This window comes from Lepisma saccharinum, chromosome 8 (assembly GCF_977018435.1).
Source record: "Lepisma saccharinum chromosome 8, izLepSacc3.1, whole genome shotgun sequence".
Taxonomy (NCBI): domain Eukaryota; kingdom Metazoa; phylum Arthropoda; class Insecta; order Zygentoma; family Lepismatidae; genus Lepisma; species Lepisma saccharinum.
This window is the reverse complement of record NC_139236.1, coordinates 85,957,362-85,973,405: the sequence shown is the minus strand read 5'-3', so window position 1 is coordinate 85,973,405 and position 16,044 is coordinate 85,957,362. Positions and strand designations below refer to the sequence as shown.

The 16,044-nt window shown below is 38.0% G+C and overlaps 1 protein-coding gene across 1 annotated transcript in view; it reads left to right on the top strand.

Moving 5' to 3' along the window:
- The window catches only part of LOC145991885 (uncharacterized), a 51,612-nt gene extending 35,739 nt beyond the window's left edge, over positions 1-15,873 (top strand). Inside the window, exon 6 of the mRNA XM_083127919.1 lies at positions 10,978-15,873. Within this exon, the coding sequence (XP_082984045.1) occupies positions 10,978-13,323 (2,346 nt within the window). The 3' untranslated portion in view covers positions 13,324-15,873. The remainder of the gene's footprint in view (positions 1-10,977) is intronic.
- Positions 15,874-16,044: the final 171 nt, after the last annotated feature.

The following is a 16,044-nucleotide window of genomic DNA, read 5'->3' as shown; positions in this document are numbered from 1 at the left end:
CATCTTCGCAATTAGCCAAAAGTGGCAGAAAAACGAAATAAAATAAACCAAATCAAATTAAATCAAACCAACTACTGGAAGTGGCCTTTGAAGACTAATAAGTTACTGTACCCAACCAGGCAAAAAAGGCATCCTTTCATAGTTAATTCCTGAGGACAGTTCAAGTTTCAAGATGTTATGCTTTGAAGTGTGATGCACGGGACACGAAAACTATTTGCACTGGTGTCTCAGTGGCTTGAATGAAATTATAATAATTGCATTTCCAGTATTTCATGCTGTGTATTGAAAGTATATTTTAGTTTCGAAATGTTTTTCTACAAAAACATATTTTTCCACAACAAAAATTTAATATTTTGCGTGATGCACGGGACAAGGCCACTGAGTACTTTAAAAATGCCACTTTTGCATTGTATTAAAAGACTAATTACATTATTTACATATTCAATATCCAGCTAAGTAACCCTTTATTTGATAAATAAAAATAATTCAAATATGTTAATTATATACAGTATGGCTCAAAAAGTCACTTAACACCCCCGGTACAAGGCCACTGTAGCGCGCAACATGGAAATGGTGATGACCAATCGTTGCCAGGCCAAGGGGGAACCACATTGACGCCACCCGCACGATCGCATGGTTTAGCGCTTCGGTAATGCATCGAGATCAAAGTAACGTCTAGGGAGAGAAGTTCGCATGCCATTGCACAAGATTTTAATCGGATACATCAATGAAGAGCTGTGCACTATGAATGGTTGTCGCGAACAATTACAGTGTGATGCTTCCATTAAATGAAAAGTCCTTCACAGTAACAAAGCTAATGTTTATGTTCATAAGGAAGTTCATATACAGAATATTCTATGCTTTTTATCTGATAACCCATTTTCGACAGATCAAAGCTGAATGGTTAGTGCTGGTAAGTTAATGGTGTGGCGTGCTGTGTGGAACACGACTGGTTAGTCAATTTTCTATCAACGGAACCTTAAATGCTTAGGGCTACTTGGATTTGTTATATTAACAGGGTTTTTCATCCTTGCTTATGGAAGAAGGTACTTTTTACAGATTCTTTTTCAATAGGGAGGAAAACCAGAACACTATGGGAACGTTGTGAAGCAGTTTCTGTCCAAAGTTAGTTATTAGATTACAAGGGTCACATATTCTGTTTATGAACTTCCTTATGAACATAAACATTAGCCTTGTCACTGTGAAGGACTTTTAATTCAATGGAAGCGTCACACTGTAAATTGTTCGCGACAACCATTCATAATGCGCAGCTCTTCGTGGATGTATCCGATTAAAATCGTGTACAAAGGCATGCGAACTTCTCTCCCTAGACGTCACTTTGATCTCGATACATTACCGATGCACTAAACAAATTTTAAGGCATTTTTCTAACACCTCGAAAAGGAGCAAATTGGTACAAGAATTCAGTCATAACTTTTTACTGGTTAAAGATACATCAAAAAAACCTCCACCATTGCATTTCCCGTGAAATTGTAGCCTGATTTGATATATCATATCTCCCACTTCCCATTTAAAATTCTGAAGTTGAACTCAAGATGGCGGACATCAAGATGGCCGCCGACCACGTGGGTAGCGTCAATGTGGTTCCCCCTTGGCCTGATAACGATTGTTCATCACCATTTCCATGTTGCGCGCTACAGTGGCCTTGTACTGGGGGTGTTAAGTGACTTTTTGAGCCACCCTGTATATCTATAAAATATATCCGTACCTGAGGTAAAGTTTTAGAGTTTTTCACTTGTAAATTGACCTTCAACTTTACAGATGTTTGTTTTTAATATTTTCTAATTATTTATCTGCTTTTTGTTTTTCATGATGGCTTGGATTCTACTCTACCTAAATACCATGAATATAAAATTAATATTGCAACGTCGTTATTTGATATTCTGGTTTCACTTTTCAGAGAATTACCCATTAGAGACAATTTCTTGGTTATTGCACACAGTTTACTCTTTGTAAAAGTTGTTTAACAACGACACCTGTTGGTAAATTGGCTGTTTATAAGTAACACAGAAATATAAACGAAATATAAATTATTGTATGTAAAACATTTCGCTTGCACATACATTAGGTTTTCTGTGTTTCGTGCTATATGTAATTGCATCTGTACATGTACCAACATTTTACAATACCTGCTTACAACTGATAAGGCAAAAAAAACTATGGATTAATTTAATATTACTATTTCATCATAATAATACATTTGACAGTCCTTAAAGTTCATTTTGATTGATATAGGTCAGATTTAAAGAGCTGGCAACTATGTGAATGCAAAACTCAATATGATGCCAGCGTATTTCCAGAATATCTTTGACTTTTGAACCCTGAGCTCTATATTGAGGGCACAAGATGCAATTTCTATGAGAATGATTGAACTCTACAAAAACAGTGACACACTCAGATAGAGAAGTTGACTATTCGTGGCTGTCTCGTAGAGAATTTGTTGCTACTTTTTCGGACGAACTAGTCCATGTCCTGAACGTCTCGTTGGCGATAGCAAAAAAACATTACTGGTAAGTTATATTATTTACGTGTAAATAGGTATATACTTTATTTGTTTATTAAAAATTATAATAGGTGGGTTCGAACCGAATTCATTTGTACCTTTATCTTAATACGGGAACGTAAGTCACTTAATAAAAATACATGTTAATATAAAATATGTGAATTTGAAGATCAAATAGTTTCTGCCACTTTTGGCTAATTGCAAAGATGAGGATGAATGATGATAAGATGAAATAGATGAAGGGAGAATCACAAACACAAGTGGACAGCACAAAACATAAGTTCCACAGATACGATGGCGTAGTGGTAACGCCATCGCCTTGTTCCGGTTCGATACCCAACGGATGCACGTACTGGTTCGGATCCCACTTAGAAATGTAGGTCCAATCCCGATTAGAATTCCTGTGCATAAAGTGGACTAAAAAAAACAACCCCCCCGAAAAACAGAGGATTTTTTGGGGTGTTATACTGGCCATGGGTTTACTCGCCAGAGTTAGTGTGCAAAAACCGTCCATAGTGTACTACGTGGAAGTGAGGTTGACAATTGGTTGTCTTGAGAAAGGATCACCTCTCTCTTACACCTTATAAACTTTTTATATGAAGAACAAAGTAAAACGTATCGAACATTCTTGAAGGTAATTATACACTCTAATTTTCCCTCTAGCAAAAGAAGCACAACACCGAGATCTAGGTATCCTCATAGATTCTAAACTAACTTTCGATAATCACATATCAACCATCACAAAAAAGGCAATGCGTATGCTAGGCTTACTTTACAGATTCACCGAAATCCATAACCCGAAAGCACTTTCCATTTACTTCAAAACTTTTGTGTCCCCCATTCTAGAATACTGTTCATCCATCTGGAACCTGGCTGCCCCTTCTCATACCTCCAAGATCGAGATTGTTCTCAGCTTTTTCCTCTCCATCGTTCGATATAGAGTGCCGGCCCTGAGACTCCTACCTAAGAGAGATCTGCTTGCAAACTTAAACATAAATACTTCAGAATCACGTAGATACGTTGCAGATATGAAATTACTACATAAGATCATTAATGGAAACCTAAGATGTAGCATTGCACGAACTCTCCCTCAGAGTGCCCAGACATAAAACACGGAGCAAAGAGACTTTCCACACTGCAACTCCCAGACTATCACTCATACAACGTTCATTATTCCATAGGCTACCGAACCAATTCAATATCATCTCAAACCAAGTAGATATTTTCAGTTCATATTCGTCTTTTATCACCAACTTAGAAAAATTGTTCATAAGTAATGCATTGTGAAAGTAATCTCTTTACCTTGGTACTGTCTTGGCTTGCTTATGGTTATATTTTGTTTATTTTATTTTATCTTGTTTCGTGTGTTATTTTTAACACTAGGGTACTGTTTTACTGTTGGGTCTTTCCGGTTTAAAATGGCTGCTGCTGTACTGGAAATTGCAATATATAAATAAATACCCAATAGATCAAAACTGAAATCCGTATAAAACATATCCAATGACCAAATTCACAATACTTTGATAAAGGATGAGTCTAGATGCACTTAGGACACAGGTAGACAACACACAACTGCCTACGGCGGGGGAAGTATGCTGACTGTGTTGTGGGTCCAGGCTCCACACCCTTAACTGTGGATTCCCGTGGAAGAAAACTAAAAACTAAACAAAACAGGAATTCAAAACATTGTAACCGTAGGACTCTTAGTTTAGAGATGAACGGACTACGATGTGAAGGCTGAGTTAGAGATGAAGACGATCATGAATGCCGTTCGTGCCACTAAGCTCACTCGTCATAGCAAGGAGGACCTATACGTGAGGGGAAATCGCTAAGTGGAAGACTTCAGGATATTGGAAACACCTGGTTTTTAAACAAACACACACACACACACACACACACACACATACATACATACATACATACATACATACATAAATAAAAGGAAAAGCTAAACGAAACGAATTTCGAAGTACCAACGTGATGCAATATTTATATTCTCTACCGGATGCTCCATTACATTGTTATAGTGAGAGTCAATATACTGTATCTATGCGTGGGCGCGAATATATGGATGTAAAAGTTCTAGCTGAGTTGAGACAAGACAAGAAGTTATTTTAGAAGTAAAAATACCGCGGTAAATAACTGGCTGGAGGAAAAATCAATTCAAAGATTAAAAATGAAAGCTTTAACATGGATTCACTGTGGGTTGCAATTTTATTGTTGCTTTTGTACTTGTACACAGTTCGAGTGTATTACATATTTTCTATTTGGAGTAGGGGAGAGTCGTCCAAAATGGGGACACTAACATATTTTGGCCCAACAAAAGCAAATTTATCAATGAAAAAATGTTGCAAATCTTTTCTTTTCTTAAAAGTCCCAGACTATCAGGAGACAACGTTGTTTGTATAAATATGTCAGGAGAAACATTTTCTCGGAAAATATGCTGTGTCCCCGTTTTGGACAACCGTTTGGGTAAAATGTAGTAGTCACATGAAACAATGTAATACACTCGAGGTCTAATGCAAAATTGTGTTACAAAAACGTTTTAGAAAGAACAAAACTCAAGTTAACAATGAAAAATACATTAAAATTATAAGGCAGGAAATATTTTTGTCATTTTGGTTTCTAAACCTCTACACTAACAAATAATCTCTTATACTCGAGAGAGTAAGACGCCCATGTTCCATTTATCTATTTGTGCATTGTGGTTCCCGTTTTTTACTTCTAATTTGCTAATTGTTATTTTTGTCATGTATTGTAGATTCTATTGTTCTTTTTTCACAAGATCTTTACACAAATTTGGTTTCTCTTATTATGGTCATTCTTTTTTCTCTCATACCAACGTCTTTCATGTATCCCTGATTTTTATTATCATGGCCATCCTAAATCGAACTCAAATCGTTCGAGCAACATGCTCTTTATATTTCTAGTGCAAATATTTCAAAATTATCTACTATTAACTGTAGCACGACATGTTGTTAGTTATTAATAGGCAAGGGATTTTAAGGTGCAAAATTATGGTCGGGAAATGGAAAAAAGGGTCTGAAAATGTTTTCAAAAAGGTGCAAACAAGGTGCTGAGAGAATGTCTTTATTCTGGTCTAAACCAGTTACATTAACATTATTTATTCAACACTGTAGCAAATAACATAATTTATGGTAAACATGGTATAGTTTATATTACACCATTTTATAGTTCTCGTTCTGCTCTACAAAATGAGACCATAGGATTTTATGTAGCTGCTCAAGAAGAGTGAAAATCGTTTATTTCTCTGTCGAATTTTTTAACAAAACATGAAAGAAAAGGATGGAAAAAATGCTGAAGCAAATAAATCACGTTACCGAAAATAGAGCGCTCCGTTTCGTGAAAATTTCCATTTCGAGCCTTGTATATGGATGGTACAGAAAAAAAAAGTCTACGAGAAAAGTTAATGTAAAGCATCATTGCATCATGCATTGATTAGTAGTTACCCAAAATAACACGCAAAATATTACGTAACACACATGGAAACAAACACGGATCGATGGAACATTAACCTCTTGTGAAGTCTACTGACACACATTCGTGTTTTCCGTAATCCCTTAGCTGAAGATAAAACACTCATGTATATTTCCTCAAAAATATGCGCGATTGAATGTTTTTTCTTGCGATATGCAGTTTCAGATACACCAGGTCAAATGCTTTCGTAACCATATGTTTCGGTTTGTTTGTAGTCTGTGTGTCCTTTGAACCTGTGCTTTCAGCATCCAGACGCTTATTCCAAAACAATAACAAACCACATGTGACGTCATAAGTATCACAAGTCATGGAATTACGAAGTATTTGTTTCCTTATCAGAAGTCGGTGTTTGAAAAAAAAATCGTTCATTCTGTCACAATAATGGTTAATACGAATAGTAGGGTATTTATATGCATTAAAAAGTGTTGTATATGTGTAGTGTTACATATATAAATATATATATTAGTTATTTTGATTAAAATCTGGAAATACGTAAGTATTTTGAAAAATGACAATTCTCATTAAGGAAGCAGCTGAACTAGTTAAACATAATGCATTAGGCTTATATTACATTAATTATAATGCGAAATTCAAATACAAAATGCGCTTAATTTCTGTTACCAAACCAATGCATTACCAAACATTATTTGAAGTGCTGAAACGCGAATCTCATGCTGTTGTCCCTAAACTGAAAATCGTTCAGTACCACATGGAGTAATGCCAGCAGCCTATATTTAAAATATATCGAATGGATTTTACTGCGAAAGCTTCAGTTTGCATTCTCCATTGTTGACGTGAATGTTAGAATAGCAGATGCATGGTCTATTTTCAATATTTAAAATAAGCAGAGAGTACATAAGGGATCCAATAGTATTGCTCGGCAAATTGTCCATGACTATTTTAATGAATTTTTCTCTTACATCCTATGTGTTTTTAAGCGATGGATTTTTATGTATGCTGGTGCAGAAGTTGTCAACAGCTTGTCTTGAATTTTCCTTTAATTCTTGAAGCTCTTATTGGGTCAAATAAAGTGCACGAACATAGCGATGGACAATTTGCAGGGTAATACTCACGGATCCCACTGCACAAAACTAATTGAATACTGATGAACGGAAAACCTTTGGTATTGAACACAAGAAGGCAAAATGTAGCAATAGATTGAATATGGAATACATGTGGGAAGATGTTTGAAAATATGGATAAATAATTAATTAAATATAATTAAAATATGCGCCGGCCTCCGTGGCGGAATGGTTAGTACATCGCGCTATGACGCCAGGGGTCCCGGGTTCGAATCCTGGCCTGGGCATGGATGTTTGCGAGTGTCCATACATCAATTTCATCATATCATCACTCATTCCCATCTTCACAAAATTAGCCAAAAGTGGCACAAAATGTGAAGTAAAATAAAGTCAATCAATCAATCAATCAATCAATTAAATATGTGCTACAAGGCAATCCATGTAAAAAAATATGGACAACAGTACATACCATAATTCGCAAAGATATTACAAAATGACATTCTTTATATCATGATATGTCTTATAATGTGCTTGTTCTTGACAAGGGGTTCATCTTCAATAATTTCAGTCAAAATATTTGTTCTTGTAATTCACTGACTATAATTAGTTTGCCAATGGAACTAGATATTACAAGTTTTAACCAATGAATGAACTGTTCATATCTTCTGGATTGAGAGACAATAGATACCATGAAAAACTAAATATGCTGACCAAGGCAGTAATTTATTTTATTAAAAACATAAACTAAACGTAACGTTTCAACCTTCTAGCAAGGTCTTCTTCAGACTCTGTATCAAAACTTTTGTACTTGATACAGAGTCTGAAGAAGACCTTGCTAGAAGGTTGAAACGTTACGTTTAGTTTATGTTTTTAATAAAATAAATTACTGCCTTGGTCAGCATATTTAGTTTTTCATCATCATGGAAACAAGGCTTAATGGTGTTATAAATAGATACCAATGCAATATTTCATGAGAAAGCAGACACCATCACCACTCTTCCCTCCTTATCACAAGCAACAATAACTTTTCAATTACCCTCAATGACCTCAATGAACCTTTAACACAAGTGCTGAAACATCATATTGTAAGTTCAATTTTGTGCACAAATGGACCAATCGTGTATGGTATGTAGTGGTACCCGAACTACTGTATAAATAAATGCATTCATTGGGGTTCGGACCTGGGCTCCCTTGAATAAGGCAACATGTTGGATAAAAGGAAAGAAACGAGTGAAATAATAGAACAATACAGAAAATATTAACACAAAAAGAGTTAAAGAAGATAGGAAAAAGGAAGGAAATGTCTGAAAATATAACGCAGAACTGAAAACAGGAACATAAAAGGGCAAAACAAGACAGAGAAAAGGAGGGAAATATGTGAAAGAATAAAACAGTGCAGAAAATATAAGAATATGAAAGAATGAAACAGTACAGAGAACACTAGGAGTGAGAAATATGATACAGAAAATAAAGTTTGCGAGAAAGAAAGACACAACAGAGAAGCACTAGACACATGAAAAAATATAGAAATTAGAAAGAGGAAAATAACAGTGGAGAGGGAGGAGAAATGACAAAGAGGTAAATAAGAGAAATGAGAATTAGGAGAATTGTGAAAAAAAGCAAAATGGGAAAAGAAAATATGTGACAGAAGCAAGATAGAGGAGAAGTAAGAGAAATGTGAAATAAAAGGAAGAGGGAGGAAAAAGAAATGCAAAAGAAAAAGCAGGACAGTGGAAATGAACAAGAAATAGGAAAAAAGGAAAGAAAGAGTAGAAGAAATCTGAAAGAAAAGTTAAGAGAGAGGAGAAGAAAATATGCTACAGAAAAATCAAGACAAGGGAGAAGAAAAGTAAGAAAAGATCAGACAAAATCAAGACAGGGGAGAAGGAAACCAAGATAAAGAGAGGAGAAGAAAAACAAGACACGAGAGAAGCAAAACTGGGGAAAAGAAAAAAACAAGCAAAGGTAGATGAAAAAGTCAGACAAGGGAGAAGAAAAAGCAAGACAAGGTAGAAGAAAAAGCAAAACAATGAAGAAGAAAAAAACAAGGGAGAATAAGAAGCAAGACAAGGAAAAATAAAAATCAAGACAAGGGAAAATAAAAGTAAGAGAAATGGAGAAGAAGAGCAAGACAAGTGAAAATAAAAGCAAGACATAGAAGAAGAAAAGCAAGACAATGGGGAAGAAAAAGCAAGATAAGAAATAAAAAAAGCAAGACAAGGGAAAATAGAAAGCAAGACAAGAGAAAATAAAAAGCAAGACAAAGGAGAAGAAAAGCAAGACAATGAAGAAGAAGAAGCAAGACAATGAAGAAGGAGAAGCAAGACACAGGAGAAGAAAAAAACAGATGCAAAAGGAAGAAAAAGACGGGGAGAAAAAAGAAAATGTGGAAGTGCAAGCGAGAGAACAACAAAGAATGTGAAGAAAGAACAAAACAGGGACGAGGAAATATAAATGCAAAGAAGTAAAAACAACCCGATATCGATTGCATCCATTTGAAACATTTGAGAGGAGTTTGTCGCAATCAGTTCTATGGAAGGGATTACGTTTCCTAATGCGTGATAGTCTTTATCGCATTCTTTTCGGCTACGCTCTTAAAGGTTTATCAGTACATGACCACTACGTCACCGAATCAACATGTCAAAACCAGATAAACTGGTAATTGCGTTCAATTACAAAACTGAACCCACGCCAGTTCCTGTGGGATCAAGGTCTTTAAGATGGCATTTCCTTGTGCGATTCGTGATTCTGTTTACAAATTTTATATTACTTACAAAATTATTTCAATACAAACTTCAAACTTCAGCTCTTGTTGCATGAACATTTTCAATATAATTTTCCAATAGTGCTTACACATATAATACAATTGTATGGTAATAATCTGTTCAGATTGTTTAATTGAATGTTATGCATATGTTGAATAAATCACGTATCAACTATACTTTGGAGGGGTCAGGACCAAGTGTCACACATGTAATAGCAACAATAATAAGTTTATAATTAAAAGGCACATTCAATAAATAACCGGAAAAGTAGTATAAAAAATCTAAAATCTAAAATACAACCGTGATTGTTATATGTTTGTTATTTTGTGGAGGCAATCTGTAAGCGATTCATAGCTGGGGCTGGCACGCCTGCCTCGCGCACGGGACGCTGGGAAACAGTTACATAAGATGGCGGCACCCTTACAGGAGTGCTAAAAGCTGGAACAGCGAGGGGTCGTGAGATTTTTATTGAGTGAAGGCGTGAAACCTATAGAAATTCATTTTGAGACCCCTCACCCATCACAAGAAATACACACACCCACCACAAGAAATACACCCCTCCACACACATGCACCCACACACAGGCCGTGTCCGAAAGGCGCAAGACCGTACTTGAAGTGAAAATCTTTCGAACTGCACTTCGACTGCAGCGCCAAATACGATCAGTAGATATAACCGAGGACACGTTCGTTTTCCACGTTTTAAACACTTGTTTTTCACCACAGAAATCACATAGCATTTGTAAATGTTCTTATACATACATTTCCACACATTAGAAGAATTGCAACATACAACTTGCTGGCTTTATATCTCCGTGATTTCAAACAAATGAACAACAAGTCCACTAGCCACGTGACCTAGCCTGCATCTTGGCTTGCTCTGCCCTGTGGTCTTGATAACTCGCGAACTTGACGCCTTTGAACTGTACTAGGTGACATAATTTCCGTCAAGACTATACTTTGTAACTTTCGGACAGAGCCACACACATCCACACCCACACGAAATTTTGATATTTACTGCGATAAGCAAGCCTTAAAATTTCAATTTCTATTTAAGCACAACGATATTCAAAGGAATTATATTTGGCGTTTGTGAATATAAAACGTGAATCTAATTAAACTTCTTATGTCTTTCCAGAAATATCTTTGGACAAGGAAAAGGGATATAGAATCTCTCGACCAGACTGAAGATGCCCCATTGGCTCATCTTCGTCACTCTACTCTTCTTCGTTCATTATGCTTCTTCCTGTCCGGAAGAATGCCGCTGCACCTCCAGGTTTGGTAAGAGGAAGGTCGACTGTTCTAGCGAAGGGTTACGTTCCATCCCACCCCTCAACGAACACACGAACATCCTGGACCTGTCCAGCAACCCCATCTCTGAGTTGGGGAGCGAAGTCTTCAAAAAGATGAACCTTTTCCAGCTTGAAGATATCAATCTATCAGGACATTCCGTGGACAAGGTACACGTCGATGCCTTCCGGGGATTGGAAAATCTGAGAAGCCTTGATTTATCCAAGAGCAGACTCACGAAACTTCACAATGAAACTTTTAAAGGGAATGGGAAGTTGAGTACTTTGTTCTTGAGGCAGAACCCCTTTCTAAATCTACCCCAGGAAGGCTCCTTTTTGGACATACCCTCATTGACCTTCCTGGATCTTGGCCAGAGTAACCTGAACCACGTTCCAGAAGACACATTCATGTCAATGAAAGGTTTGAAGACAATACTCTTGGACAACAACGAGATCCACAACCTAACTGTCCATACCTTCTCAGAGTTGGTGAACCTAACCTATCTTGACCTGTCCGGCAACAAGATCAACAACATATACCCAACCTATTTCTTGTTCAATGCTAGGCTCAAGACTCTACTCTTGAACAAGAATCCTTTGAAGCTGGATCAAGGTATAAAGTTTACCCCGTTCGCACTTTTGTACCCTCCTGACTTGTCGCTAAGGAGCGGTCCTTTTATCTATTCAGCTTCCGTGGAATACCTAGATCTTAGTGATGCTTTACATCAAATGATCCCTGGCGATTTCTTCTGCAAGATGCCCAATTTGAAGAGGATAAATCTTAGTCGGTCTTTCCTCTTCAGGATCCAGACTGTCCACTTCTCGTGTCTTTCGAAGCTGGAGGAGGTCGACATGTCTTACTCCAACATTCTGTCCATGGACGTGGAGGCGTTTGAAAAAAACCACCGACTGGACAAGCTTAACCTAACTGGAAACATTTGGGGCGGGTCGCTCATCTCCTCGGGCTCCTTCGGTCTGCAGTCAACAAGCTTGAAGTATTTGGACTTCAGGAGCAACTTGAAGTATAAGTTCACAAGCTATGAATTCTCGCAAGTGACGAACATCACACATTTGACGTTGAACTCCAACATTCTTCTGAACCTTGACAATTATTTGCTCTCCTTCCTGCATGATCTCGAGTACTTGGATGCCTCGTCTGCTGCCTTGGTAACCATTAATCCTTACGCCTTTAAGGCCAATCGTAAACTTAGGCAACTGTCTCTGAAGAACAATATCCTCACAGGGTTGACGAATGTTTCGGAAGTTTTCAACATTCCAACTTTGGAAGTATTAGATCTTAGCCTGTGCGAGTTGACAAATATAACTGAGGATGCTTTTGCCAACGCGCCCGGCCTAAAGGAGCTAGATCTCTCCGGGAACCCTTTCCTGTTCTTGCCAGATAATCTCTTTCTGCGCTTGTCCTCCCTTCAGACTCTAGACCTGACAAGGTGCCAACTGTCAGCATTTCACCCCAGAATGCTTAGAGGAAACAAGGAGCTGGTTAACCTGTACCTGAGGGAAAATCCCATTCACGGAATTGCTCACGGTGACTCCTTTGAAAGCCATTCCAAGTTACAGCTTCTTGATTTGAGCTCATGCGAGCTCTACCGACTCCAATCCAGCACCTTCTCTAAGTTAACCAGCTTGAAGAAGCTCTACCTGAACCATAACATTCTGAAGACATTAGACGTGACAACACTTGATCCTATGACGTCGCTAACGAACTTAGGTCTTGCTGGCAACCATTGGCGATGCGACTGCAGGCTGAAGCATCTTCTGCACTGGACTCTAGCCCACGGTGTCGTCACGGAGGACATGGTGTTCTGCAGGGAACCGGAGGATATGGTGGGCTGGACTTGGTACCAAGCCGGAAACGATTCTTGTGGTGGTATGCACAGTGGTGCAAAGATATGCAAGTGCAATTGCAACGAGAAGCAGCAGCGTAGCGCTGAGAGTATGGTACCTAGAGGAAATTCTGATTCAAGGCCTTGTTCCTGCCCCAGTAGCTCAGGTGTCGCAGAAAGCATGTCTCCACCAAGTTCACAACACAGCGGCTTGTTAGCATTTGCCGTAATCTCTTGTGTGGTGTCTCTCGCTTGCATTGCAGTCGGTGCTTACTTCGTGATGAAATACAGGTTCAGGCGAAGCACGACCATTATGCATCGCAATTTACAGTCAAACGAACAAACTGTGTCCGTGGCCAACCTTCTAGTGTCCGATTCTTGAACATATGAAACAGCAATTTCCTGATTTGTGTCTTCAAGGAACTTGGTGTGTTAACAGTGGTACAAACTGTATTCCGCTGTCGAATGTTTGTACAGTGGCGTGTCTAGAAATGTCTAAAATAGCGATATGACCATAAAGGTGGGGTTATAGCTCCATTTAGTAATAAGTTGCATCCAAGGTCCGTTAAGACTTTTCCCTACCCCGCTCAATCTCACTGGACTACATTATTCAGGGGCGTGTGAATCCATGGTCAGTATATTCCTCTATGGTGCTTGTGTTGTGTGCTGTCAATATGTATTTGTGATTGTCTCTCATCTATATATACATATATTACCACCATTTTTCCTCGTCTTCACAATTAGCCAAAAGTGGAAAAAGCGCCAAGTAAAATAAAACAATTCGTCATTCGTAATTGATCGTGCAAGAGAAAAATGGAGTGATTATATTATTATTATTATTGCATTCTATAAACACAAGATATATCGCGTCTGTCACATCAGGATATTTGGTTCTCAAATAAAACTTAAACGATTTGCACTGACTGAAATGTATATTATTTTTTCTAAATTTCGGACCACCCACCGACAAGAGACAAATTTAGCTCTATTTACCTATTGTTTACAAGGTGTAACAAAGGATGGACTTTCGTGTATTATGTCGCAGCAGGACCTGAGTTCCGCCAACAAACGGAGTTCTGGAGCGTTGCGGCTCACTTTAAACCCTGCATACTGCAATTAAGTATTTTGGTTATTTAATTTTAGTACTTGTCAAATTTTCCTGGGGAGCTTGATCCCCCCGGACCCTCACTCTAAATACGACGTTGCGTACAAAAACTGCAACAACAATTGCATATGTCTGTATACTAATTGAAAACATTCGTGCCTCCAATGCGCTTCCATGTGAAAAGACTGGGAAGGAAGGAAAGTGCTTCCGCGATGACGTCACAGAATTCTCGACCGCGGGGATTGTTAGAAAGCCCAGCTCATTCCACGGACCTTGGTTGCATCCATCTTTTCATGGACGTGATGTTCATTTTTTATTTACAAAATAGAGTTACAACCCACAATTTGGGCACATTACTGTGTTCGAAGCAATGTTTGCTCATTTGTAGATTCTAGCCGTGTCCGAATCAGCATCTGCTGCCGTTCCACCCGCGTATACCCCATACTGTTTAGTTCGAATCCGCAGTGTAGGTGGATCCGGAGGAAAGTTGTAGAAGGCGTGACAAGTGCACGCTTCAGATCGCTGTATTCCATATTCCAACTTTAAATTTCTAGAAGTGATGTGTATTGAATGGAAGATCTAAAACTCAGTGCTCTTTGTACACTTTAACTACAGGGTGGTCAAAAATAGATGCCATTTTATGAGCAAACGCTTCGTTGTACAATATTGACAATAAGTGCTGGAATTGTTCCCCATTTGAGATTCCCAAAAGTGAATACGGTGTGCTGTCTAAACGTCTGCTGTGAGATTGCAGCAACACAGTTTTGAATATTTGCTTGCAATTCCGCAACAGTGTGGGGATGTTACGTAGTCAGCATCATTGAGATAACCACACAAGAAAAAGTCGACTGGTGATAAATCTGGAGTCCGAACTGGCCACAGCCCCTGAGAGGTTACTTGTCCAAGGAAACAATGTACTAAATACGCCATTACGTTGTTGACGGTATGGGCTGTAGCACTATCGTGTTGAAACCGCGTATGCCGTAACCTGTCTGTCTGTATAGTGTCATAAAAGACTGTCACGAAGACGTGACTGCATGACATTGAACACCAGACAAGTTTCTGTGAGTAGAGAGACGTCTCATAAAGCTGAAAAGGGTTTTACGTGGACCAAATTCGAGAATTTTGGGTATTCACGTATACATCAAGGTGAAACCATGATTCGAGAGACAAATACCAATCGTTTTCACCGTTACTCACCACATAAAAGAGCAAAAAAATATAGTAAAAATAATAATGAACTTCATTTCTCCATAAGGTTGCATCTTTTTCTGATTATCCTGTATAACACTGTATTTAGACAAAAATTTAAAAGTTGACACCACATGTCATAGTTTCAAGTTAAGTAGTAAATAGGCAGTGAACATTAACCGTGCTTGGTTGGGGTCTAACTTCTGCTTCCGTATTATGTGCCTGCTCTCCAGAGCTCGGTAGCTAGACGTTCGAACTGACACCTGACGGGGAAAATGGCAACTGCAATAATAGGGAGTTTTTCGATTCGGACTACTTCGACGGCATTGGAAAGCAACGGGGAACCACAGAACGACGCGCTTGCAAATTCGGACACGGAGTCTGCTGTTTGGAGATTTTCAATGCGTTGTAATAATTTCTTGAGATAAAACTAGTGCGTAAGTAAGGTTTGTTAGTCAAAGTTATCTCAATGTGCGGTAAGGCAAAACATACTGTAGTTGCTTATTCCTAAAGATGGATAAGAGAGAGATAATGTATATAACTATATATGGCATAGGAAATATTATGCATGATCTCATATTCCTATTCCAGTTTTGTATGTATATATATAAAGGCCAAAAGCCATTTTTATACAGTGCCAGTCGTTTTTCTTTCACCCATTTTATTAATCTATTTTATAGACATAAGATAAGAATATTAATAGATAAGAAACAAAAACTTTGAAAACATTATAAACTCAGTCCTGGAGTTTGTAATGCATAAAGAATGCTTTAAACATATTTAAATTAATCATTAATAGTACTGCAT